This window comes from Protopterus annectens, chromosome 3.part0, assembly GCF_019279795.1.
Source record: "Protopterus annectens isolate FY-2018-M chromosome 3.part0, PAN1.0, whole genome shotgun sequence".
Taxonomy (NCBI): Eukaryota; Metazoa; Chordata; order Ceratodontiformes; family Protopteridae; genus Protopterus; species Protopterus annectens.
Window position 1 is genome coordinate 1,849,947,963 of NC_056731.1, and position 27,921 is coordinate 1,849,975,883.

General features: G+C 44.5%; 1 protein-coding gene across 1 annotated transcript in view; it reads right to left on the reverse strand.

Annotated features, from left to right (window-relative positions):
* Window positions 1-27,921, reverse strand: part of OBSCN (obscurin, cytoskeletal calmodulin and titin-interacting RhoGEF) — a 4,979,884-nt gene that overhangs the window by 3,446,961 nt on the left and 1,505,002 nt on the right. The window contains exon 26 of the mRNA XM_044066040.1: window positions 22,646-22,921. Within this exon, the coding sequence (XP_043921975.1) occupies window positions 22,646-22,921 (276 nt within the window). The remainder of the gene's footprint in view (window positions 1-22,645; window positions 22,922-27,921) is intronic.

A 27,921-nucleotide genomic window follows, 5' to 3' on the forward strand; every position in this document is an offset into this window, starting at 1 on the left:
GGGGGCAATGATCATTTTGCAACCCAACGACTTTGCTTTCTGTATGATTTTCGGTATTAGAGGAAACTGAGGAAAAGCATAAAGAAGTCCTTGAGGCCATTCGTGGACTAGAGCGTGTCTGGGTATGTGACCTGGAAGCGAAAGAAGGGAGAAGTAGTTGCTGCATTTGCTGTTGAAGGGGGTGGCAAAAAGATCGCAGCAAGGCTGTCCCCATTTGCGGAAAATAAAATCCGCAACTTCCTGATTCAGAGACCACTCGTGAGGCATGAGGATAGCTCTGCTGAGCCTGTCCGCTATGACGTTGGATCTCCCAGGGATTTGCGTCGCAATCAGAAAATGTTGGGAGGAAATCGCCCACTGCCAAAGTCTGAGTGCTTCTCGACACAGGGGGTAGGATCTGGTTCCGCCCTGCTTGCTGATGTACCACACCACTGACGTGTTGTCCATTTGAATAGCAATTGTCCCAGAAGGAAGAGAGTCTTGAAGGGCTTGTAATGCCAGAAGCACGGCTCTCATTTCCAAGACATTTATGTGCAGATGGTACTCGTGAGGTTGCCAGGTGCCTTGGACTGTCCTGCCCAGATAATGCCCCCCCCACCCTATCAGGGAGGCGTCTGTTGTCACTGTGGCTACCGGAAAGGGTTGAATGAAAGGTCTGCCCTGAGTAATTAGTGGGGAGACCATCCACCAAGAAATATGTCTTTTGCATGCATCCGTGATCAGGATCATGTGAGTCATGGGTAGCTCTTGAAAAGACCACTGCCTGAACAGAAGCCACTGAAGATTTGTCATATGAAAGCGTGCTAGTAGGATTAGAAGAATGGCTGCTGCCATGGGACCCAGAGTTTGAAGGATGTACCTGACTTGGATCCTTTTGCTCTACATCAGAATCTGTACTTGCTGACGAATTGCGGACACCCTTTCTAGTGGTAGCCTTGCAAGCATATCCCTTGTGTCTAAGTCTGCTCCTATGTAAGTGATAGACTGACAGGGCAACAAGGCAGATTTTTCGAAATTTATTGTAATGCCTAGCTGGGAGCAGATTGTGATTGTGTGGTCCCGCGCCTGCAGGAGTTGATGCCTGGTGGTAGCAGTGAGGAGCCAGTCATCTAGATATGGAAACACCTGGAATCCTTGACGTCTCAGGTGAGCTGTGACCACTGCCATACATTTGGTGAACACCCTGGGGGTTGTGGTGAAACCAAAGGGCAGAGCTCTGAAAGTACAGTTTTTACCTACCATAAATGTAGATGTTCGAGTGTAAACACTGCTGCAGTCATTACACTTGGGTTATCCTGCCGTCAGGCGGTTCCCCAGTTGGCCTGAGTTCCAAAGTCTTGGTCCAGAGTCATTTGCTGTCGCCTCCTCCCTGACGTCAGTGCGACAGGGGTATAAAAGATGCAGCCAACGCCATTTTCTTCAGTTTTTCCTTGCCCCAGATGTCAGGTCCCCCCAAATAGGTAGGCAATTCAATTTGCTAGTAAAATATACAAAAGAAAAGCAAACAACCATTTTTAGTTACCAGCAAATACTCCCCATAGGTAATAAAGGGTAGATGACCTAGGTAAGTACCAGAAAGTAAGAGGGGAAGGAGGGAGGGTAACCTGGACTGCAGCAGTGTTTACACTCGAACATCTACATTTATGGTAGGTAGAAAACTGTACTATGTTCATCGTGTTACACTGCTGCAGTCATTACACTTGGGTGGAATCCCAAAGCTGAGGTAGGGAGGCTGGATCTATAAGGCATTAGGGGTGGCTATAAGGCCCTGCAGGACAGCAGTGGCGAAGCCAGCTCTGGATTTGGAGTATAAAGGCAAATGGTAATGTTTGGTGAAGGTATGCACAGAACTCCATGTTGCTGCTTCCAAAATATCCTTGGTAGGTACTCCTCTGAGGTAGGCAGTTGAAGTGGCTGTTGCCCTGGTGGAGTGAGATCTAGTGCTGCTAGGTACAGGTTTCCCATGGTGGGTATAGCAGAAACGTATACAGTGTCCTATCCATTTTGAAATAATCTGCTTTGAAATGGCTTTTCCCTGTGCTCCTGCAGCGTATGCTACCAATAATTGCACAGACTTTCTGAAAGCTTTGGTTTTGTCCAAGTAGAAGCATAACTGCCTGTGAATGTCCAAAGAATGTAGTAGTCTTTCCCCTTTGTTCTGTGGTTTTGGATAGAAAGTTGGCAAGTGAATAGTTTGGTTTAGAGCCACACTTGATACCACCTTTGGCATAAAAGTAGGGTTAGTTCTTAAAGACACCCTGTCCTGGTGGAAGATGAGGAAAGGTTCCACTGCCATTAGTGCCTGTAATTCTGAAACTCTTCGTGATAATGTTATTGCCAGTAGCAAAGCAGTTTTCCAAGAGATGTATTTTAATTCTGCTGTGTTAGCTGGCTCAAAAGGAGGTAAAGTTAATTTTTCCAAAACAAAGTTGAGGTCCCAAGTTGGTAAAGGTGCTCTACGGGGCGGTCTTATGTTTTTAGCCCCTCTGAGGTACTGTTTGAACAAAGGATTAGAAAAAATTGGTGGATCCGTGTTGTAATGAGCAGAAATAGCTGAGGCGTGGATCTTGATGGATGAGAAGGTGAGGCCCTTGTCCAGTATCTCAGTTAAGTATTGAAGTATCTGAGGAATGTTTGGGACAAGAGGGTCAAGGCTGTGCACTTGGTTCCAGCCACAGAATCTCTTCCATTTTTCCGAGTAGGCTTTCCTGGTGCTAGGCCTTCTGGCCTCCAGAATGACATCCATAACAGCTTTGGAGAGAGGCATTGTTTGCCTGACTAAGGAATTTTCCATGCAGCTAGATTTAAGGTCTTTAGCTGGCTGTGAAGTATCTGATTGTTGTGCTGTGTCAACAGCTGTGGGATTTGAGGCAAAGTCCAGGGTGGCTCTTGTGCTAAGTTCTTTAAGATTTGGGTACCAGTGCTGGCGTGGCTAGTCTGGTGCAATCAGGATCATCTTTGGCTCTTCCTGCCTGGCTTTTATGAGTACCTTTGGAAGGAGAGGTAAAGGAGGGAAAGCGTATACTTGTAGTTTTTTCCACCTGAATGAGAGGGCATCCACTTTCCATGCTTGTGGATGGTAGCTCCTTGTGCAGAATATCTATAATTGGCAGTCAATTGGGGATGCAAATAGATCTATGTCCAGGCTCCACCATTTTTGTGTTATCATTCTGAATATTTGTGGGTCCAATTTCCATTCGTGGGGGTCCATGATGTTTCTGCTTAGGTCGTCTGCCAGTGAATTTTTCTCTCCTGGCAGGAATTGTGCTTGCAGATGAACTTGGTAGTTTAGAGCTGTGTTCCACAAGGTCATGGCTTGTCTGCAGAGGGGGTAGGAGTGTGTGCCCCCTTGCTTGTTTATGTACCACATAACTGTGGTGTTGTCTGTCTTTAGTAGTAATTGTCCTGGATGCAGCAGGTCCTTGAAAGCTATAATTGCATTTTGTACAGCTAGCATCTCTTTTTGATTGATGTGGAGATGTCTTTGCTCTGTGGGCCACTCGCCCTGGATACATTTACTGCCATGTGTGCTCCCCAGGCATAATCCGATGCATCTGTTGTCAGTGTTTGCCTGGCTATGGCTTGAGTGAAAGGCTGTCCCTTGTTGAGGTGACAAGCTTGAGCCCACCATCGAAACTCCTGTTGAAGGCAAGGAATTAGTGGTATAACTGCTTCCAAACTTTGACAGTGTTGAGACCATACACTCTTTAGGTACCATTGAAGTTTCTTCATATGCAGTGTGGCAAATGGAATTAGTAGTATGCAAGATGCCATGAAGCCCAAGGCCTGCAGAATTTTTCTTGCAGGGAGTTGGGTCTTTGTTGCCATTAAATGAAAATAATGAGTCAGTTGTCCTTGCTTGTCTGGCATGAGATAAGCCATCTGGGCTGTTGTGTTCAAGCTGGCACCCAGGAATATTATCTGTTGTGAGGGCACTAGTTTTGATTTATTTTCGTTTACTGTGTACCCCAGGCAACTTAACAACTTTTTTACGTATGCCAGATGCTTTAGTAGAATGTCCTTGCTCTCTGCTTGAATCAGACAGTCGTCCAGGTATGGATAAATTTGAATTCCTTTTTGCCTGCAAAATGCAATTACTGGTGCCAGGCACTTTGTGAAGACCCTGGGCGCAGTAGATAAGCCAAAGGGCAGTGCAGAGAATTGATAGTGCATTGAACCAGCTAGAAATCTGACGTATCTTCTGCAGTTTTGTCTGACAGGGACATGCAGGTATGCCTCTTTTTGGTCCAAAGTCACGAGCCAAGCTTTCTTGCCCAGCATAGAAGAAGCTGCTGTAGTGTCAACATTTTGAATTTCGGAACAACCAGGTAAGTGTTTAGAGAAGAAAGGTCCAGAATGGGTCTCCAGGCTTTGTCCTTTCTGGGAACCAGAAAGAGTCTTGAGTAAAATCCTTGTCCTTGCTCCTGTGGTGGCACCTTTTGAATAGCTCTCATGTCCATGAGTGCTGTAATTTGTCTTTGAGCCTCTGCCCACTGATTTGGTGGCAGATTTGGCATTGCTTTTAACCTTGGCACAGTGTGAAAGTGGAACCTGTAACCTTGAGATACAATGTTGAGAACCTATTTGTCTTTGGTGATGCAATGCCAATTGTGATAGAAAAGTGCCAGTTTTCCTCCTAAGGGGGCTGCCAAGAGAGAGATGTTTGGCAGCTGCAGTGGAAAGTCATTGAGGTTGCTTTTTATAAGGTTGAGGCCTGTCTTCCCCTTCTTTCTGGCCTGGTGTACCCCATTGTCGAGGCCTGTAAGGGCCTTGTGCCTGACCTCTACCTCTTGGACGTCTGTATCTGCCCCTTTGACTGGACTTGAAAGGACCAATTCTTTGTTGGCCAATTTCTGCTAAAACGAGGAGGCTGAACCTGTAAGAAATATTTCACCGTTTGCATAGATTTTGCCTTATCCTCCATCTTCTTTAATACCTCCTCTGCCTTAACTCCAAACAGCACATCCAGCTGCAAAGGTGCATACAATAATTTGACCTTAACATGATCTGGTAACGTATGTTCTTTTAACCAAGCATGCCTTCTAATGACAGAGGCTTTAACTGCTGCTCTACAGGAGGCCTATAAGGAATCAAACCCACATTGCAAAGTATGTTTTCCCACTTGTTCAGCTGCATGCAATAAATCCTGCATTTCTTTAAAATTAGGAGGATCTGAATCTAGAAGCATCTTTTGTTTCAACTGAGACATCAAAAATTGCTGATATTTTAGCATGTGAAACTGGCAAGTCAAGGCTCTCATTGCTAAAGTTGCAGACGTATATACCTTCTTTCCCTATCTGTCTAATGCTCTGGAATATCTGTCAGAGGGAACTGGGTTTTTTGCTGATGAGGCCTTAATCCCTTTGGGTCCCTGAGAAATAGTTTCAGGGTCAGCAACAGGGCTTTTGCACAGAAATTTGTGAGAGTCAGGGACTCTGTAATATCTATCACGTTTAAATGGGGCTGGTGGTAAGGAGTCAGGGTTTAAACTGGATTCAGTGTACACATCATCCACAATATCTAAAACTGGTGGGATAGCGAGGGGTCTGTGTTGAGGCAATAAAAGGAAGTCTCTGAGCCTTTTCTTGGATTCTGAGTAATCCTGGCCTTCCCAATGGAAATGTTCCCTCATGGTATGTAAGGTTTCCCCAAAGAAGTAGTCCTCAAGCGGAGAGGCTGATGGAATTGATTCCTCAGCATAAGAATCTGCATAAGGGGGTAAAGAATATCCTATGTCTGAGGAACAGTCTGAGGAAATGGACACCTGGTCGGAAGACTCATAGTCTGCATCCTGTCTGGGCCTTTTATCAGGAGGGGGATGGGACCCCCTGATCAGGGTGATTAGGTCTTCGGCCATTTTTAGCATTTGTTTCTTAGGCATGGAAGCCTGTCCTGGAGAGAGTTGTGTCTGTTTCTTTGCTTTTAAGGATGGCTTAGACTTTGCAGAGGGTTTAATAGTTAACTGGGTAGGTCTGAAAACACCCTCTGTAGCTATGGATTGCTCAGCTACTTTGGTTCCCTCTGTAGGGTTAGGATCGGAAAGCTGAAACCCTAGTGTGTCCGAAGGCCCAGCCAGCTCCACGTGGGAGTCAGAGGCAGGCTGTGGTTCTGTGGAAGCGGTTGTCAGGGGCTGCATAGGCGCCTCGCTGAAAACCGGAGAACCGGCGACCGGCCTAGAAGAGGCCTCGTCGTCAGTTTTGGGCCTCGGATGCCTGTCCTTGTCCTTGCGCTTTTTATGCATTCCGGTCGTCGGAAGTTCCGACAGCATGGTGTAATTGAATTCTCTCACAAAATAATGTCGGGTAAAATCAAACCGACGTTTAATAGTGCGCTTGTTAAACCTAGCACAAAACCGACAACCAGTGATGTTGTGGTCAGGGCCTAGGCATGGAATACAATAGGAGTGGAAGTCCTTAAGAGGTATTTGCTTCCCACAAGAAATACAATTATTAACTTTTACTGACATTGGTCTGAGGCAAGAAAAAGTTTCCCCAATGGGGTACTTAGCTTTTTAGGAAGACTTTGGTTCTGGATTCGGAATGAAAATCTCAGGAGTCGGCCGACTGGCACTTGCGAACTGCTTCTGCTTCGAGCACCGCGCGGCAAAAATGACTGAAGAAAATGGCATCGGCTGCATCTTATATACCCCTGTCGCACTGACGTCAGGGAGGAGGCGACAGCAAATGACGCCGGACCAAGACTTTGGAACTCAAGCCGACTGGGGAACCGCCTGACGGCAGGATAACCCAAGTGTAATGACTGCAGCAGTGTAACAGGATGACCATCTGATAATGACTGGCCCCCAGCCGGAAACGAAGATATCTCCTGGAGCGCCTGTCCATCTTGATATGGTAGTACGCGTCCTGAAGATCTATCGAGGACATCCAATCGTCCTGACCCAGAAAGGGTAGAATGGACTGTAGCATGACCATCTGAAACTTTGTTCTTTGTACAGACCTGTTTAGTCTGCTGAGATCCAGAATCGGTTTCCAGTCCCCTGTCTTTTGTGGTACTAAAAAGAACCTTGAGTAAGTTCCGGATCCGTGCTGGTCTGCAGGACTACCTGGATGGCTCTTTTTTCTAGCAGTTTTAAAACTTCTATTACTGCTTGCTCCTTCAGATTGGGTGGAACATCTGGAAGGGTCTTCCTTGATTGTAAGGGGGGTTTATGGAAGGGAGTTTTGTAACCTTCTGGATATAATGGACTGTATCCATTTGTCTTGTGTTAAACATTGCCAGGCTTTTAGGTACAGTGAAAGTCTTCCCCCGACTGCCTCCAGAGGTGAGCAGCTGGGCAACCCTTCAGGGATGCTGGAAGGGCTTATCAGAGAAAGATTCTCTGTTGCCCTGGTTCTGCGGACACCCTCTGCCACGAGGGCGACATCTATTATTGTTGTTTCCCCCTCTGCCTCTGGAGGAAAAATCACTGTGTGTCAGGCAAGGCACCCTGCGATTTACGGAACCACACCTTCCCACTCTTCTGACCCTTGGGTTAAGGTCTAGAGGGAGTGGAAAAATGGACTCTCACAGCAGAGAGAGTCTTGCCTTCTTGCTCACACCTAGTCAAAGTGTCTTTCACCTGTGGTCCAAAAAGAAAGGAACCATCAAAGGAAGTGTTGGTGAAGGATGCTCGAAAGGGTTCCGCAAAGTTACACAGCCGCATCCACGCATGCCTCCTAAGGGCCACACCCTTACCTGCGGCTCTACTCGCCCCATCTGCTGCATAGGAAATGAGCCTCATGGAGGAGTTAACAACAGAATTAAGCGTTGCTAGCTGGGAAGCTACTATGGCTTGTGTGCCCTCAGCTGTTGGATCTTGAAGGGTATGTCCGAGCTCTTTAAGAAGATCCCTTTGAAGTCAGGTAAAATGACATAGGTAGTTCAGTGACCTCATAGAGAAGGTCGCTGAAGCGAACATTCACTTCCTGTATCTGCCCATCGTCCTAGATTCCTTGTTAGGGGGATGGACAGACGAAGAGGTCTCCGCTAACTCTTTTTTGGTGACTGCTGCTACCACCATGGCATCAACAGGAACACCTTTCGAAATGAATTGCTTATCCTGCGGTGCTGTAATAAATTTACCAGGTCTCCTCTGAGTTGGTTCCATTGTATCCGGAGCTGACCAAGCCTTTCGAGCCACCACTGACATAAGTGGATCGAAAGGTGGAGAAACCCAGGAGGTGGAAGGTCGGGAACCGAAAGCATCCAGAAATACAGACTCATCCTCGGTGGGGGCTAGGGGATTCCAGTTCCCCCTCTGCTTAAGCATTTCTAGGATGTCCGAGAAGGAAACATCTTCAGAGAGTGATCTAGGGGACCCTTCCGAATCATCTAAGTCTGTATCAGAAGTGACAGACTCGGGGGAGTCAATGTGCTTCCTCTTACACTTTTTCTTCCAAGGGGCTTCCTCTGAGTGATCAGGAGTGGCCTCAGAAGAGGAGGAAACACCCAATGGGATGTCCTGGAGCATCGGTTCCCTACTCTTAGGGTCTGGAGGAGGAGCAGAGGTTGGCACAGGCACTACAGGGGACAGAGCCGGTGGGGCTGTAAGTGGAGCTGACTCAGAAGACAGCGCACTCCGCATGGCATCAAAGGCATCCCTGCCATGATGCAGAGAAAGCTCCAGTTCCGAAGAAATAGGAATCTTTCTCCGCACTGAGGGGGACGGCTCCGAGGCCGATGTTGAAGCCGAGCTCACCTGCGCCGAAGCTCCGAGAGGGTGAATGGGGTCGGACAAGGGTCCGATGCCACTCGCCCCCTCGGAGCCGACGAGGGAGCCACGACGCCCAGATCCCTCGATGGAAGGTACAACCGAGGAAATCGGAGCCGACGTCGGAACCGAAGGAGATAGAGTTATCGGAGCCGACGGTTCTACTACTCAAACCCCAACGAACTCCGGCTCTGAACTTATTGGAGTCGGAGGAGGAACATCAAGAGAAGTGGACGGAGCCGATACTTGTTGAGGAGGGCTGGACAACAATTTAGCTAGTGCCTGCGACTTTAGCAACCTACTGACTACTCTATCCACATCATGATCCGACAGCCTAGAGGATCAAGAGGAGTGAGAGGATCGGTGACTACGCTCGCTCTGAAGTAAAGGAGATCGCGGAGCCGAATGCACCGACTCTAAGGAAGGGGACCTGAGCCTCTTGTGGCTCCATGACGGCTCCGAAGCCTCTGATGGAGCCAACGGGGAGGTTGTCTTGTCGGTGCCAGCTGGAACCGAAGAAGAAGGTAAATCCTGTACTGAAGTCGGCTCCGAAATTGGAGCCGACGGCTTAGTGGATTTAGGGGATTTCACTGGCTGTGAACTCTTGGCCGGTGAATCCAGGGGTTTTAACAGACCCCTAAGAATCAACTTATTCTTACGCTCCTGCAGGACTCCTGGACTAAAGGCATGGCAAACAGAACAAGAGTCCTGCAGGTGCACAGCGCCTAAACAATAGATGCAAGAAGTGTGCCCATCTGTCAGAGACATTTTCTGACAGCATGAGTCACACTTCTTAAACCCAGAAACCTTAGGTTCCTTGGAGATACTATACTGGAGAAGGAAACCAACCAATTTAACCAACAATAAAAAAGAGCAATATTCAGTTCTACAAGAACAAAAAGCACACCTACTGAAAAGGCGCACAAGTACTATCTAGAAAGTTTTTTTTTTGTTTTGTTTTTTTAAGAAGGTAATAGGAAAGCCTCTAATTTAAACGGCTAGCCTATAAGAAAAAAGCAGTAGGAAAGCCTCTAAGTTAAACGGCTAACCAGTGGGAGGGGTGGGGGAGAGCTCTCTAAGTTAAACGAGTTCTACAAAAAGATGGATACTATAGAATAAACAAATATCTACCACAGTAACAACACTATCGCTAATAATAAGATAGTAAAAGAGTTAAATTCTAGAAAGAATTTACACAAAAAATTCTATACAAGCCTGAACCAGAAAAACGACACCTCGCAGCTGAAGGGGCAAACGAGATCTGGGTAGCTATCGCTAGGCATCATGGGATAAGGGGTAGCCTCGAGCCAGTAAACAGCTCTCGAGCTATTGAAGTTGGCCGAGTCGGAGCCGAGGATCGGCTCTGATCCCAACCAGCAAGAACGAAGGTGAGATAGACAACTTAACATCAGAAATTTCAGAATCCTGATCAGAAGAATCATAAGCAAACTCAGTCCTAGGTCTCTTAGAGGGGGAAGGTTGGCTTCCCCTGATTAAAGTAATAAGGTCTTCAGCCATTCTTATCATTTTTTTTTTTTAGGCATAGCGGCCTGACCATGCGGTCTGGGCATCGTTTTCGCATTTTAGGCCTTGAAGAAGAAGATGGCGTTGGTTTAATATGCAAGTCAGTAGGCCTGAATACACTCTCAGAAGCCGGTGCCTGCACAGCGGCTCCGGACCCATCCAAGGTAGAGACATCCGCAGGTTCCACAGATGAAGTATCTTGCAACATACCGGACTCCGAATGGGTCTCAGTAGAGGCCTACGAAGCTGAAGTAGCGGGTATCAAGGGCTGCGAAAGTGCCTCACTGAGTACCGGCGAACTGGCGACTAGCTTAGGAGCAGCGTCGTCGGCAGCTTTGGACATATGCGGTATGTCTCTGTCTTTATCTTTGTGGTTTTTCGGAATGTTGGTAGTTAGGTGGCTTACCGAAGCCATATCTGGGTAATTGAACTGAGTACCAAAAAATGTAGAAGCGTAAATGTACCGACGACAAATAGTTTGTTGTTTAAATAAGGCACAAAACCGACAGCGAGGTACGTCGTAGTCAGGGCCTAGGCAAGGAATACAGTACGAATGAAAATCTTTATGAGGTATTTGCGTTTCACAAGAAATACAAGTATTGACTTTTACTGGCATTGGTTTAGTGCAAGAAAAAGTTTCCCCAATGGGGTACTTAGCTTAGTTGAAGACTTCGGTTCTGAAACTCAAAATTGAAAATTTCAGGAGTCGGTCGAGTGGCACTTGCGAACTGCTTCTGCTTCTGGCACCACATAGCAAGAAAGACTAATGTAATGGTGTCGGCTGCATGCTTTATACCCCTGACTACCTGACGTCATGGAAGATGAGACAGCAGCCAACGCAGGACCCAAGACTTTGATAATCAGGCCGACTGAGGGCTACTGCATGCAGATAACCCAAATGTGATGACTGCAACAGTGAAACATGAAGAACATCTTTAACATATAAGCTTGACAACTGAGGATTCTCAAAAAAGAGTTGCAGAAGAATCCACATTTTTTCCAAATCTATCAAAAGCTTTCCCATCCTTGTCAGAAGGGGAGGTACTGACATTTCTGAGATATTTAGCAGCAGCTGGTTTTACAAGAGATATTACTGCTGAGTCTGATCTTGGCTTAGAATATAAAGAACTTATAAGACTGCAGAGCGTTATGTAATCTATCTGCTTTCTTTGGGGCACCAGACTGGCTGTGAGGTAAATTATAGGCTGTAATAAACACATCTTAAGAAGAACTGAAGTAGGTTCAGGAAATTCCAGTTTAAGTAAATCACAACATTTCTTAAAACACAGGGGAATATTATTAAGTACCCATGAAAAACATATTCATTCAGGAAACTGTTTCAGAAAAATAAATCCTTCAAAGTGACAGCCAGAAGTCACACTTTACCTTAGAATCAGAATCAGAAACCAGATAAGTAAAAACAGAAGCTGTCCCTTCACAATCACTTTTTGTTCAAAATTTTGAAGCTTTTCATAAAATGTAGAATCCCTTTTTCTTTTACCAGAAACACCAGAACAGGAAGATCCAGAACTAAAACTAAACATTGATCTGAGCTCAGTATATCATTCCTGTCCAAAGTCACTGAGACAGCAAAAGACATATGTTTGGAAAGGCAAATCCTTCCTAGAGGCAGGCATTCAAGTCTGGCTAGGCAGAGAGGATTTCCCTACTCCTTCTCCTAAGAATGACAATATTGGTTCTTACTTGTTCACCAAGGGCATTCCAACAAACACAGAAGATGTGTCTAACCCCCAGACCATGGTGGCTGTATGGAGTACACCAGAGGAAGCCATGGAAAAAGATGAATTATTGGACGAACCAGAAATGACCACAGCAGAATCATCTATCTGCGACTGAGGTACTTTTGTAGTCTGGCAACATGCCAAAGGCTGCTTGGTATTTTTTTTTTCTTTTTTGTGGCTGGAGGAAGGAAGAACCTAGGAATTCGTAGCTTGTTCTATATTAAAACCCAAAAAGAAGCATGATTCCTGGAGAAGCCTAGCAGCAGCAGTAGTCGGTGACATACCTCTCAACCTGGAAACATCGCAAATCTGGACAAAGGCCCATGAAATATAGGAACAACTGTCCAAAAATTGGGACACTGATTAGCATAACATCTGCATACATATTCATGTAAACCCGCCCACATCAATGGAATTGTGGGATGCCAACATGAATACTGAAATCACCAACCAACAATAAATAATGGTAGACGTTTGAATTTCAGACTTCATAGCCATCAGAAAATACATAATAATGGAAAACCTATTATACCAAATAGCTGCATTTACAGGAGCAATATTTAAAATCTGTCATGTAAAGTGTTACATTCACTTCTACAATCAAACAGTTTCAGACTAAGATGGAGTCTGATTTCAGCTGTGATTCAACAGAATAACTGAAAAAAAGAAGTTATGTACTTACCATAACGTTCCATGTGAGTTGTTCTTCTCGCCTTCATTTTACGGATGGGTTTGGAGCCGATTCTCGGCTCCGAGTCAGCCTTTTTGCAAAGCTCGAGGTCTCTAACAGCTCAAGGCCAAAACCCTATCCCACAATGACCTCCACCTTTCTCAAATATTGTTTGCTGCCAACTAGTGCTAATATCTATATCAGACATCAGAAGGAAATCACATACACAACTTGTGAGAGGAAACTCCTCAGAAGAACCAAAACCAAACATAGCTCCCCTCTCGAACTTCCAGACATTGGAAGGGGGTAGGTGGGAGGGTTGTAAGAATGAAGGAGAGAAGAACAACTCACATGGAATGTTATGGTAAGTACATAACTACTTTATGTGAAGTTGCTCAATCTCGCCTTCATTCTTACGGATGGGTAGCGTCCCCAGCACCACAATCTTGGGCGGCTCACGAGAGTACCTGTCTAAGGACAGCAGAACCAAATGAAGCCCTGTCCCTAGAGGTCTTGCCTACTTTGTAGTGAGTTATGAAGGTATGTGGCCTAGACCAAGTGGCAGCTGCACAAACAGAATCAATGGGTAGTCTGGCCAAAAAGGCTATGGAAGTAGAAACAGCTCTGGTTGAATGAGCCTTGACTTTATTCTCTAAAGAAATGTCTGCAGTGTGGTATATGAAGGATGTGCAATCAGACAGCCATTTAGATAAGGTAGATTTAGATACTGCTGCACTTTTCTTGGAATCTGAGAAGGAGACAAACAATTGATCAGATCTCCTATGGTCTTTTGTCCTGTCTAAATAGAAACAAAACTGTTTATGGACATCAAGCTTGTGAAGTATACATTCTAAATGATTAGTGTGACTGGGAAAGAAAACGGGTAATTCAATCGCTTGATTAAGGATGTATTCTGAACAAACTTTGGGTAAGAAAGAAGGGTTCGTCCTGAGGGAAACCCTATCTTTGTGGAATATCAAATATGGGTGCTTAATTGAAAGGGCTTGCAACTCTGAAACTCTGCGTGCGGGTGTAATGGCCATCAAGAAAATGGTCTTCTATGAAAGGAATTTTAGCTCACAGGAAGAAGCAAGTTCAAAGGGTGGAAGAATAATCTTGGATAGGACTAAATTCAGATTCCATGGAGCAGTTGATGATCTAATTAGTGGTCTTAGATGCGTAGTACCCTGGAGAAAAGCCTTCGCCAACGTGAGACATAATACCATTTCCTGATTCACCTATATGGAAATTGGATATAGCAGCCAGTTGCACACGAATGGTTGCTGCTGCAGCTCCCTCATTGAACAGTTTGGTCTGAAATTCTAAGATATTCGAAACAGAGGCCAGATAGGGATCAATGTTATTCTGCTGAGCCCAGATTGAAAACCTTTTCCACTTACTGAGGTATAATTTACTGGTTGAAGATTTATGTGAGGGCAAAAGAATATCTTGAGTTCCACTGATAAATTTTGGAACCTGGCTATTCTGGGAACTGGAGCAGACAAGCTGTCAGTTTAATGGACTGAAGTGAAGGGTGAAGAGCTCCTGACGAGTGGGTCAAAAGATCCGGCACTGGGTCTGGGATCCAAGGTTCTTCTACTAGATGAGGCTTCAGAAAGGGGAACCAGATTTGATGAGGCCAATATGGGGCTATTAAGATAAGTCCCCTGCCTAGAAAACTGGCTTTCTGCAAAACTTTGGGAATCAGGGGAAAGGGAGGGAAGGCATAAAGGAGTCCTGGGGGCCAATTGTGTACAAGAGCGTCCCTCGGGGACTGTCCCTGTTGAGGGATTAGGGCAAAGTAGTGGCTGCATTTGGTGTTTGTGGGGGTCGCAAAAAAGTCGCAGCAAGGCTGGCCCCATCTGCGGAAAATCATTTCTGCGACTTCGTTTTTGAGGGACCACCCATGAGGCAACAGAATTGCCCTGCTGAGCTTGTCCGCTATCACACTGGATTTTCCCGGGATGTGCATTACTATCAGAAAGCCCTGGGTGGACTCTGCCCATTGCCATACTCTTAGAGCCTCTCGACATAGGGGGTAAGATATGGTTCCACCCTGTTTGTTTATGTACCAGACTACGGACATGTTGTCTGACTGGATTGCAATTGTGCCCAGAAGAAGAGAGTCATGAAATGACTGCAACGCTAAGAGAACTGCTCTCATTTCTAGGACGTTTATATGCAATTGAGCCTCGTGTGCCTGCCATGTACCTTGGGCTGTCAGTCCCTGAAAATGCCCCCCCACCCAATCAGGGAGGCGTCCGTGGTCACCATTGCAACTGGAACCGAAGGACAAAGGGATGTCCCATGGCCACAGATTCGGACATCAGCCACCACTGAAGTTCCTTCTTGCAAGAGTTCGTTATCAGAACTGGGTGATTCATTGTTATGTCCTGAAAAGTCCACTGAGTGAATAGCAGACACTGAGGAATGCACATGTGTGATCTCCCCAGAGATACTGCAATGATAGCTGCTGCCATGGTGCCCAACAGGCTGAGAATCTGTGATGCTGGTGCTTTGTGTTTTGAAAGAAGATCTAAAATTTGATGTCGTAGGGTAAGCACTCTTTCTGGAGGATGTCTTAAGGACATGTTGACTGTGTCTAAGTCTGCTCCTATAAATACTGTATGCTGCGATGGCAATAAAGCAGACTTTTCTGAGTTTATAGTGATGCCCAGTTGAAAGCAGAGATCTAAGGTAATGTCCCTCGCCTGAATAAGCTGATGCCTGGTGGGTGTGGTGAGGAGCCAGTCGTCCAAATATGGAAACACCCGGATTCCTTGATGTCTCAAGTGAGTCATGACCACTGCCATACATTTGGTGAACACTCTGGGTGCTGTAGTGAGACCAAAGGGCAGGCCACGAAACTGGTAATGACTGGCTCCCAGCCTGAAGCGCAGGTGATCCCTGGATGGCCTGGCCATTTTGTTATGGTAGTACGCATCATGAAGATGTACCGAGCACATCCAATTGTTTATCACTAGGAACGGGAGTATTGACTGAAGCGTGACCATCCTGAACTTTGTCTTTTCTACATACTTGTTGAGTCTGCTGAGGTCCAAAATTGAACTCCAGTCCCCTGTTTTCTTTGTCACTAAAAAGACTCTTGAGTAAGTTCCGTGTCCTTGCTGGTCTGCCGGGTCTGGTTGGATGACTCTTTTTTCTAACAGTTTTCAGACCTCTACTGTTGCTGCATCCCGTAGACTGGGTGGAACGTCTGGGATTCCCTTTGTTGGTTTGGGGTGGGTATGAAAGGGGATGAAACAGCCTCTGGAGATGACATTTTGTACCCATCTGTTTTTTGTAATTTTGAGCCAGGTGCCTAGGTACAAAGATAAACATCCGCCGACTGCCTCCAGAGCAGGACAGTCAGGCCTCCTTTCAGGAGCGCTGGTAGGGCTTCCCAAGTAACTGATCCCTGTCGCCCTGGTTCTGCGGACCCCCTCTGCCGCGTGGACATCGTCGTCTATCATTGCCCCCTCCACTGCCCCTAAAGGAGGCTTCACCTCGTGAATCCGAAAAGGCTCCTTGGGCTTTGCGGAACCACATTTTCCCTCCCCATTGACCTTTAGGATAAGGTCTTGTAGGGGTGGAAAAATGGACTCCTATGGCAGATAGAGTCTTCCCATCTTGCTCACATCAGGTGAGGGTCTCTTACCTTTGGTCCAAAAAGGGAAGAACCATCAAATGGGGCATTCACAAAGGACGACTTGAAAGGTTCTGCAAAAGAATATAAGCGCATCCAGGAATGTCTCCAAAGCTATTCCTGTACCTGCTGCCCTGCTCGTCCCATTGGCTGCGTATGATATGAGGCGCATGGAAGAGTTAACAATAGAATTAACGGTAGCAAGCTGTGACGTTACTTTGTCCGCCACTGTATCGGCTACTGCACCTGGAGAGTATCTCCCAACTCTTTGAGGAGATTTCTTTGAAGCCTTGTGAAGTGGGTAAGATAGTTCAAAGACCAAAGAGCAAAGGTCGTAGAACTGAACATGTGCTTGCCATATCTGTCCATAATCCTAGATTCCATATTAGGAGGCTGGACAGACATTGAGGTCTCCGACATCTATTCCTTAGTGGTTGATGCAACCAGCATGTCATCAACAGGAATTGGTTTGGATAAAAAGGTTTTATCATGAGCAGCTGAGATGAATTTGTTGGGCCTCCTAGGAATGGGCTCCATAGTACCTAGTGACTCCCATGCCCTTCGAGATAAAAGGTCCATTAACTCATCAAAGGGTGGAGAAACCCAAGAAGTGGAGGGTCGAGACCCAAAAGCCTTCAGGAGCACTAATTCGGCCTCAGTAGGGTTAATGGGCTGTAAGTCACCCCTCTGCTTAAGGATCTCTAGGATATCCGCAAAAGAGATATCCTTAGAGGGAGACTTTGGTGACCCTTCCGATTCCTCCAAATCGGTGTCAGATGTGATGGATTCCAGAGGGGAACCTAAATGTCTCCTCTTACATAACCTCTTCCGAGGAAACTCTTCAGTGGGAACTACTGGGGAGGTCTCAGAAGTGCCGGGTTCCCCCAGTGGGGCTTCCTGAGGCTCCGGGTCCCTATGCTTACAGTAGGTTTGCAGTGACGGAGAAGATTCTGGCGCTTTACGGGAGGACATGGCCATCTCAAAGTTTTTGACTGTCCTGGGGGGAACAAAACCCTCTTCATGGTATCGAAGGCACCACAGTTCCGATGCGAGGAAGCACCCAGGTCCAAAGACACCGATGACTCCTCACACACCAAAAATGCAGGCTCCGAGCCAGAGGTGGGAGCTGAACTCATCCGTGCCGAGGACCCAAGGGGAAGAGTCGAAACCGACGCATTGGTTCGACTCCCCTCCCCAGAGCCGACGGGAGAGTGTCAGCTCCCAGAGTCTGCTACTGGAGCAGTAGACATCAGGATTGTCGGTGTCGACAGGTCCGAAGCAGTTATCGGAACCGATGGTTCCACAATCAACTGAACGGCTCCCTCCGGCTCCGATGTCTCGATTTAAATCAGAGGAGGAGCAGAAAGTATGGGAGATGACTTTATTGGTTCTGAAACTGCCTGAGTCGTAGCCGACAGAATTTTAGCCAGTGCTGGATTCTGTAACAGTCTCTGTACCACACGATCCACATCCGAATCTGAAAGTCTGGAAGCTCAAGAGGAAGCTGAGGAAGGTGCTGGTGAGCCCAGAATCGGAGATCTTAAGGTCGGAGAGACCGGTTCCAAGACTGGGGTCCGGCACCTACCAACTACCTGCACAGACGGCTCAGAGGACTGTGGAACCAAGACAGGAATCTTTTTAGAAATCTTTGGAACCGAAGAGCTCTTCAGATCCGAACTTGCAGCAGAAGAAGCAGACAATGGTTTTGGTTTTCTTGGAGAAGCAGTATCCAAGTCTGACTGAAAGGCAGACTTGTTAAGACTACATTCAACCAGTTTTCTCTTCCTCTCCACCAAAACCCTGGCACTGAATCCATGGCAAATAGAGCTAACTTCCTGGAGATGTACCTTTCCCAAACAGTAAACACAGGTGGTGTGGCCATCTGTGATAGACATTTTCTGGTTGCATTTAGGGCACTTTTTAAACCCTGACAGCTTTTTCAGACACAGTGAAGATATCACCAACAGGTAATTCACTGACAGATATACAATGAAAATGCAATAATCACTAATAGTTATAGACCAATTTAAGAGAGCCTGGTTTTGGTTTTCGATTTAAATCAGAGGAGGAGCAGAAAGTATGGGAGATGACTTTATTGGTTCTGAAACTGCCTGAGTCGAAGCCGACAGAATTTTAGCCAGTGCTGGATTCTGTAACAGTCTCTGTACCACACGATCCACATCCGAATCTGAAAGTCTGGAAGCTCGAGAGGAAGCTGAGGAAGGTGCTGGTGAGCCCAGAATCGGAGATCTTAAGGTCGGAGAGACCGGTTCCAAGACTGGGGTCCGGCTCCTACCAACTACCTGCACAGACGGCTCAGAGGACTGTGGAACCAAGACAGGAATCTTTTTAGAAATCTTTGGAACCGAAGAGCTCTTCAGATCCGAACTTGCAGCAGAAGAAGCAGACAATGGTTTTGGTTTTCTTGGAGAAGCAGTATCCAAGTCTGACTGAAAGGCAGACTTGTTAAGACTATATTCAACCAGTTTTCTCTTCCTCTCCACCAAAACCCTGGCACTGAATCCATGGCAAATAGAGCTAACTTCCTGGAGATGTACCTTTCCCAAACAGTAAACACAGGTGGTGTGGCCATCTGTGATAGACATTTTCTGGTTGCATTTAGGGCACTTTTTAAACCCTGACAGCTTTTTCAGACACAGTGAAGATATCACCAACAGGTAATTCACTGACAGATATACAATGAAAATGCAATAATCACTAATAGTTATAGACCAATTTAAGAGAGCCTGTCGCAAAAGAATTAAGCCTAGCCGGCTACAGTTGTAAATAACTAAAGAAAGTCTAACTCGTCTATACGGGATAGGGAAGAAAACCTAAAGAGGCACCAACAGGGCCCAACGCCAAAAACGAGAACACAAAGTTCTTGTATTTTCCACAAAAAACAAACACAATAAACGATCACAATAACATAAAGAAGGATAGCCTATCCTTAGCTGAATACACTCAGTCTTCATCCCGAAAAAACTACCAAAAAACTACAAAAAGACACACTTATCTGACAAAAATACAGCCTGAGCTGTAGAAGACGCACGATCTGTTGCAGCGGCAAACTAGATCTGGGGAAGGTGAAGGTGCACTGTGGGATAGGGTTTTGGCCTCGAGCTGTTAGAGACCTCAAGCTTTGCAAACAGACCGACTCAGAGCCAAGGATCAGCTTCATACCCATCCGTAAGAATAAAGGCGAGATTGAACAACTTCACATCAAGACAAACAAAACAACTAGTTTGCTAACGCTGAGATGAACATTCAGTCTAGCTTTCAGAAAACACAACAGCTCCAAATCATTCTCAAAAAAATAACTGTGCCCAAGAACAGATCACAAATCCACTTCATCTTGCTGAATAACTAAAGTAAAATAAAAATCTAACTTAAATGTATGCATAATGCTCAGTAAACAAAACATGGGTACCTTGGAATAGCAAAACAATCAACCCAATACACTGTCTACTAATCTCCTTACTTTACAATCCAAAACATAACCAATTCTACTTAAATAAGACCTTACAGAAACTGCTAGGAGCAGAAACTCTACTAAAAAACATAAGTGCTCGTAGTTGACATTCGATTACTTTTCAGCATATGTGTATGACCAAAGTACTTCCCTAGAACCGCTGACCCAAGCTAAAATTTGTAGAATATCAATGATTGCGGGAAGGTTTACTAGCAAAATGTGGCTGCTGAGTTTTACGTCTTGAATGTTTTTGCTATAATTTCAGCAATGCCAACTCAAGTGAAAGAACAGGCATACTACCAACAGTCTTCAGTTATAAGCTCTTACAACTTCCTTTTTAAAAATCGAATTTTATTTAAGCTTTTATTTTGCAAGCAATTACAACTGACGTAACTTAGTGTTTTCACAGTAAGGAAAAAAGTGGCACAAACAGCCGCATGTTAAATAAAAGAAAAGGTCACACATTATAAAGTTAGAATAAACAAAATAATATTCACATATCCATGAGATACATTGAAGAGAAAAGCATGTTAACTGTAGTGTTATGTCATACAGTTTCAGAAGTAACACGTTATGATCCACTCAATGAAATTAGCAATGTATTGTAAATATTGTCTGTCTGTCTGTCTGTTCTCTTGATATGTTTACACTATAAAAATCAGTGTGTTTTCTGCATGAGTTCTTGCAGAAAAGGGTTTGAGGACCAGACAGCTTACACAGTTTAACAAATAAAGTAAATGAATATGATCTCTTTTATCATGTTTTTTAAAAAGACTGCATAAATGTCTGACAAAACTCCAATGTAAAACAAAGTAAACTATTACAGTGCGTGCCCGTGAATTTAGGAAATGTTTCTATGCAGGCACACTGGGACAGCGACAGTCAGATTTTAATCTTTAACTTTCCTCTGACCAATGCATATCCTAATTCCTACACACAACATTTTATGCAGTCCTTGTTTTGATTCTTATCTTCACACAAGCTCTATCTCACCCCCACCCATCAGGTTCATCAGACAGAATAACTGCAGTGAAATGGCCACTCATAAATTGTGATAAACACTCTAAAAAGTGCTCATACTATTATATGAATATATATATATATATATTCCCATGCCCTACACAAGTATGGACTGGCTTTTTTTTCTTTTGATTTTCCTTACCTGGAGTTGGGGGAAGAACTGCTACTGGTAGTCAAGATAACTTTTTTCATTGTGTCTCTGTTGCCTCTGCACTGTGCACTGCCCGATTAAAAAGAGAGATTCAAGAGAAGAAGACTTGCCCCTGTCTGACTCTGCAGCTTGACTACTGCACTTAAATTAAGTAGTAACAATCAGCTTGTCGGTTGCTCTAATTAATTTAAAACAAAAAACAGCTGCCTGGCCTGCTAGAGACTTGAGTCAAGAGTCATCCACTCCACTGCTCCTTTCCTTGAGTTCACTCTGAGTCCAGACTGCTGCAACCATGTTACCTTCGGAAAAGGTAAACAAAGAGAGTACACACCCCCTTGAGCCCTAGCCGAATTCTGACAGGCTGGCAGTCTGCCTTGTGAAGCTAATGTCATCGTGCACACCCCGCATGTGATGACGTCAGCAGGAAATTCATCCAAAACTTTTTTTGAAAAAACAACCGGGAAATTCGAGAATTAAAGGGCCACTCAGAAATTCGTGAGACTCCAATATTTTGCCCTCAAAACTGGCATTTACTGAGTTGAGAGGTACGGTTGGTGAACAGGTAAGTATTAAAAAATAATTTTTTCCACTAAAAATGCAATGAAAAGTACTGTACACACTTACCACAGCCCTCAAAAATAAAACAACACAACTTTCTCCAAGGAAAAATAATTTTAAGTTAGTTTAAACCACTTTTTTTCCACAAATGTAAAAAGTAACATTCCTGTTAAAATATTACTAAACATTACTAAAAGACATGTGACAGTCTATAAAAACACTTTTCCCATCTTAAAATTATTATTTTCACAAAAGAAGTTCACATTCTGTCAAAAAAAATGAAAGTGGAAGTCCCCCCCGAACGAAGCTTACTTGCCAATCGATGAAACCGTGTTAGCCTTGTTGCACAGTAACATATATCTCCTGCAGTCCTGCCGTACTGCTGATTTTGAATTATAACATAGGTATTTTCCCCCAATTTTTTTTTTTTTCTGTGGACAAGTCTGCCATGTGCATGCCATGACAATGAATGCTACCTACAGCCTCTGGCTTACTTCTGCAGGCTAAGCTGTAGTGCATTTGGATCTGTCCACTGACCTGCTTTCCCAAAGATTAAATTAAATAAATAAATAATAAACACCAGGGCAGAAGAAAGCAGAACTTAAAGCGAAAATAGTATGATCTGTATCCTCCGCCTGATACAAAAAGAAGTTAATGTCCCAGAGACCAGCAAGGAATGTATGAGAAGGTGAATTCTCCTTCATGCTGACATGCAGTGGGATTGTGTGTATGTGTGTGTGTGTGTGTGTGTGTGTGTGTGTGTGTGTGTGTGTGTGTGTGTGTGTGTGTGTGTGTGTGTGTGTGTGTGTGTGTGTGTGTGTGTGTGTGTGTGTGTGTGTGTGTGTGTGTGTGGTGAGTCTGTCTGTTGGTGGGGTGACTCCTATAAGAATGGTTTAGATGTCTGGTGTTAAATCTCCACTGCACTGGCTAAATACTTTGCTCATCATACCTGAGACTTTGTCATGGAACATTAACGTAACATGAAAACGATCCATTCAGCGCAGCTTCCTGTGATCTGCAAATGTCGACTGTGATCTGTGAGTCTCTATACATCATGCTTATGAGCTCACTATTTTATATGCAGTGTTAATGAATCTGTAATCAGCACTGATTGTTTATCAGAATGATACATTTCATAAGCACTGTTCTCACCTTTAACATTTACTTTGAATTCCTGCTTGTCACTGTTGGTCTCACAAGTATATAAAGCACTATCCTTTGGCTCAGCCGTCTTTACTATAAGAGTTCTAGTAGCTCCTTCACTTTTCATCTTATACTTCTCATCTGCTTTTAGCTCACTTCCATCTTTGAACCATTTGACACCTGCATTCTCTGGAACAACTGTTGTAACCAGGGTAACAGTGTCAGCTTCCTGGACATTAACTGACTCAGTTTGAGAAAGTTTTCTTTGGAATTTAGCAGCTGCTTCTGTAAAACATAAATTAGATCTTAATATTACTGGTCTTTTTATACACCTCTCCAGAAGTGCTTAACGTTATATAATTTCAGAAAAGGTATGGGCAACAGAAGACATTTATTGACATCTTTTTGAAATATGCCATTGTTATTCAACACTCATATAATCATGAATTCACTGAAGTTTTCTGAGTAAGCATGTTATGCAGAGCATCCACTGCATAACTGGATAATTGAACTCTTTTAAAAAAACGAATGAATTTAAAAAAAAAACAAACAAATGCAATAAATAAATGTGGGAGCACAACAGCTTCATTGCAAAGAGAAAGCAAATGACTTCTTAAAATAATTCTAGAAGCTGCAAAACCCATCGTTATATACAGTAAATACCATAACAATTTACCACTGTTAGGAAACAATGCAATTCAAAATGGATTTAGACATTACATGAATTACACAACATGAAAATGAATTACACTAGTGTAATGATGGCAGTGTAAAATGGAGTCAGACAAGGAATTACACAAAAAGTTCTGATCTACTCAACAGCAGCATCACTTTACAGACCAAGTATAACAAATCAATGTGAATTACATGTATGAAGGGTACAGCACAATACCTAGACACTTTATTTAAAGGCAAAAAAAGCACTGTAATGTGGTGAAGGTAGTCAATCAAAAAGTAGCTTCTCCAGTGGTACCTTACATATGACACAGTCCCAGATAAACACACACACACACACACACACATACACACACACACACACACACACACACACACACATACACAGAGAGATGCACACATGCTCTTCCCAACACATTATCCCAAGTTCCAACCATATCAAGGTTCAATAGGATGAAAAAAAAATAGTCATACCTTCAACTAGTCATAAGTTTGTAAAAAAAATTGCTTTCTTTGGGGAAGGATGGCTCCTACATCCCCTTTATTTAAATACACTAGCTCTCCTGTCATATAACTGTGGTGAAAACAGAAAAGACCACACGCTGAATCAGCACAGGCACACAAACAAAAAACACACCATCAGTGAACAAGTTCAAGATTGGTAAATTTAAATTTCAGCCTTCGTACATGAAGTTAAACAGAGGCTCCACCTGCCTGAATTGGTTGCAGCTCTGGTGGATGTAAAAAATTCCAAGAAGCATAACAAAAAGATTAGGGTAAGGTTGTTGTACAAATGTTATAGCTTACTTACACTTCATTCTTTTTGTTATACTTCACATAAAAAAGTGCCAGCAATGCATTTAAATAAAATAACAATCTGATGTTGTCAGTCTTCATTATATCCTTGACATATAGGTTCAGTTCCGATATCGGAACCAACTCAGCCATTACTACAGCTCATGCCACCAAAAACGCTTGAGCTTCACCTCTACACACAATGCCTCTCTCCCAGTTACCTCAGAGCTTATTTGCCACTTTTCCAGACAGCCGCGTTTTGTGAGAGCTCTTGAGTTTCCTTTTTTGCTTAGGTAATATTTTCTTATTTCTTTAAGTTTTTTCTCTACTCTCTCCATTGTTCCTCTACCCTTTAGCTACCGTTTTCCTCTTTCTGTTGTATACGTAAGTACATTTCTTACTATCATCGTTGATAGTGTCTTCTCATACACCTTGGTGTACTTCTTAAAACTATCATCGTTGATAGTATCCTTCCCTTTCCTCCCAACACTACAAACAAAAAAAAAATTATTTTTGCATCCTCCTCAATTTTCTGCCTTTTTCCTTCCTTGTGTGATTGTGTGTGTGAGTGTCTGCCTTCTAGGCCATATTTTTCTGATGGCTGAGAATGTTATGGTCCCTTCTGACTTTAAAAAATGCCAGAAGTGCGGCCACAAGATTCATTCTTCAGATTTGCACTTGCTTTGTGTATATTGCTTGTGTCATGTGCATTTGCAAGAGGACTGCAGTATTTGCCACGTGTTCAATCTTAGAGCCCTTGTTGAGAGATGTAATAAACCTACTTTGAAGGGTTTGATCCCCTCTGCCTTTGGTGAAGCCATATCTACAGCCCTCTTCAAAAGGAACCTTGATGATTGGATGGGAGATAGGAAATTCACCCCATAGGTTCATAGGTTCATAGGTTGGTACTAGGCTATCAGCCCTAGGGCCTATACAAGCCTAGCCATAACAATTCCCTGGCTATTTCTTCCCACATTATTTACTTTCCTGGACCCCTGTCTAGCAGGGCAACTGACGTGATCCCTGGGGTGAATTTCCTTTCTCCCATCCAATCGTCAAGGTTCCTCTTGAAGAGGTCCAAAGAGGCACTCTGCTTGACATGTATGGGCAATCTATTCCAGAGTCTGGGGAGTCTCTGGGTCAGGAACCTATCCCTCCAGCATGTTTTGTTTATTGTGATGACAAGGTTTAGATCCCTGGAGCGTGTAGCTCTGAGGGATTGGGATTTCTTTAAGTGTAGCATGTCCAACAGCTCTGGGTTTGACATGGCCTTGTATGTTAAGCAGAGATCGCCTCTGAGCAGACAATATGCGACAGAGTATAGCTTGCTAGGCAGGGGTCCAGGGAAGTAAATATTGTGAGAAGAAATAGCCAGGGAATTGTTATTGCTAGGCTTGTATAGACCCTAGGGCCGATAGTCTGGTACCAACCTATGAACCTATGAACATGAGTAAGAAAAATATATCTTCCTCTTCATCCTCATCTTCTTCAGAGAAAGGTAAAAAGAGGAACTTGTCATTTCCAACTTCTCCTTCAGCACTGATATCCAAGAAACTGAAATCCTCAGTTCCAAAAGGATCCTCGGAACTGGAGGTCTCTGGCTCTAAATCCTTGATTATGACACCTTCTCCGGCATCTACTACTATCACAAAACTTTTGACGTAGAGGGCTCCAGTACAGGATATTTTAACTGCTCCTACTTTGATGGCACCAACTACGCCAGCGCACACCTCTGAAACTGAACCAAGGGAGTTTTTACCTAGGACTATTTATTCAACATCTATCGACCCCTTTGTGGGTGAGCTTCCACAAATTTTTCTCCAGAGACCAAAATCTTCCTCCATGTTATCAATCCATTCCACCACATGTCTTTCAGAGCTCAATGTGGAGAGACTTGTGAGTAAAATTTTGTGGGAGAGAGGACTTACAGGACCCCCTTCAGCTTCAACCCCAGCCTGTTAACCTCTTCTCCTCTGAGGATTCAGAGTTTACTGTTCAAAGTCTTCAGGCACCAACTGTACCAGCTCCTGAGATCTCCTTTTTTCGGAACCAGTAATTCCCCTGAGCCCTTCAGTGATTTTGGAACTGGAGACCTCCCGGAGCTGGAGCTGCCCTGTTGGTTCCCAGAGGCAATTGTTTTCAGAGCCTTCCCTGCTCCTCAGAGCTTGGACTCCAGTCAGTTCAGTCCCATTTCTGTCTCGGGGGCAGTTTCTTCAGTGTGGGGAGTGAACTCTGTTACAAGGCGATCTATCTCAGTTTCAGGCTCCCTTCCCTCTTCGAGGCTATGGAGAGGGCCTTGTCCCTTACAGTGACTCAGTCCACACATTCCTCTTTGGAACAGATACCCCCCTCTGGCTCTGTTATTCAACCTCTCTCTCCACTGGGGCAGTGAGCAGCGAAGTCTCAGGTTTCTCAGACACACGTTCTGTCATCTTCTCATACCTCCCCAGATTATCCCCCTGAGGAGGTCCCTCATAAAAAGAAGTACAAGATGAAGCACTTAGATTCCCCTCAGGAATTGGTCAATGAAGATACTGATTTTGATGAGAGGGAAGGATCCCTAAGGTCACCACCTGAAGATGTCTCCTTTGGAGACATCCTACAAATTTTAAAAGAAAGAGGTGACTGGAAGTACCAAAACATTTCTTTGGAGGAATCAGTTTACCTGCAGGCTTTCGGTACTCACCCATCTACCTCTTGGGTAACTCTGCCTACTGACGAACTCATACAGTTGATTTCGGAGTGGGTGTGGAAGGCTCCAGACACCAACGAACCCATCCTTAAGTGACTGGACAAGATTTTATCTGCCCCTGAAGATAAGCAGTTCTGGGCCAAAGGTTTAGCAGTGGATGCCATGGTCATAGCAGCCACCAGGAAAAAGGAACTTGTTGAAGAGAGTTCATCTACCTATCCACCCAACTCAGGCTATGGATAGATTTAGGAAGCAGGTTTATGCTTCATTGATCGTCACTCTAAGGTTTTTGAATTTTCTGGCATACTTCCCAAGACTTCAAAGGGACCTGATCAAGGAGTTGTCAGATACTCTGGCAGGAGCTGTTGCTGAGGGGCTCCAAGAGAAAGTTGCCTCCCAGCTTGCCACTCTGGAGTCTGTGTCTAATTCGTCCATGAAGCTCTCTGCGCATACAGTAAAAGGGACATCCAGAGCAGCAGGTTCAGGCATAGCTATAAGGAGACACGCCTGGATGCACCTATGTGACTTTACAGGACCACTGAAGTCTTCATTCATCAATGCACCCTTTGACAGATCATCTTTGTTTGGCCCAAAAGTGAGAGAGACTTTATCCAGATGTGAGAAATCTGGTAAGACTCTTTCTGCTGTGGGAGTACATTTTTCCACCCCACCCCCAAAGATCCTTTTCTAACAATCAAAGGAGTGGTGGAAGGATGTGGTTCAAAAACTCCCAAGGGCCTTTCCAGGACACACATGTAGGCAGTTCCCCCAGGGGCAGAGGGAGGAATCACAATGGAGGATGACAACCATGTAGCAGAGGTGGTCTGCAGAACTGGGACTTTAGAGATTCTTTTCTGAGTAAGCCCTTTCAGCATTCCTAAAAGGTGGCCCGATTGTCTTCCTCTGAAGGCAGTCATGGAATGCATATCCTTGCACCTAAGTGCCTGACTAAACATAACAACAAATTCTTGGGTGCAACTAATCGTATCCAGTAGTTATATCATACCCTTTTCCCATCCTTCCCAGTATGCCAGAAAATCCCCAATGTTCCACCTAGTCAGAGGAATACAGCAGTTCTAGAAATTCAAAAACTGCTAAACAAAAGAGTCATTCAAGAAGTCCC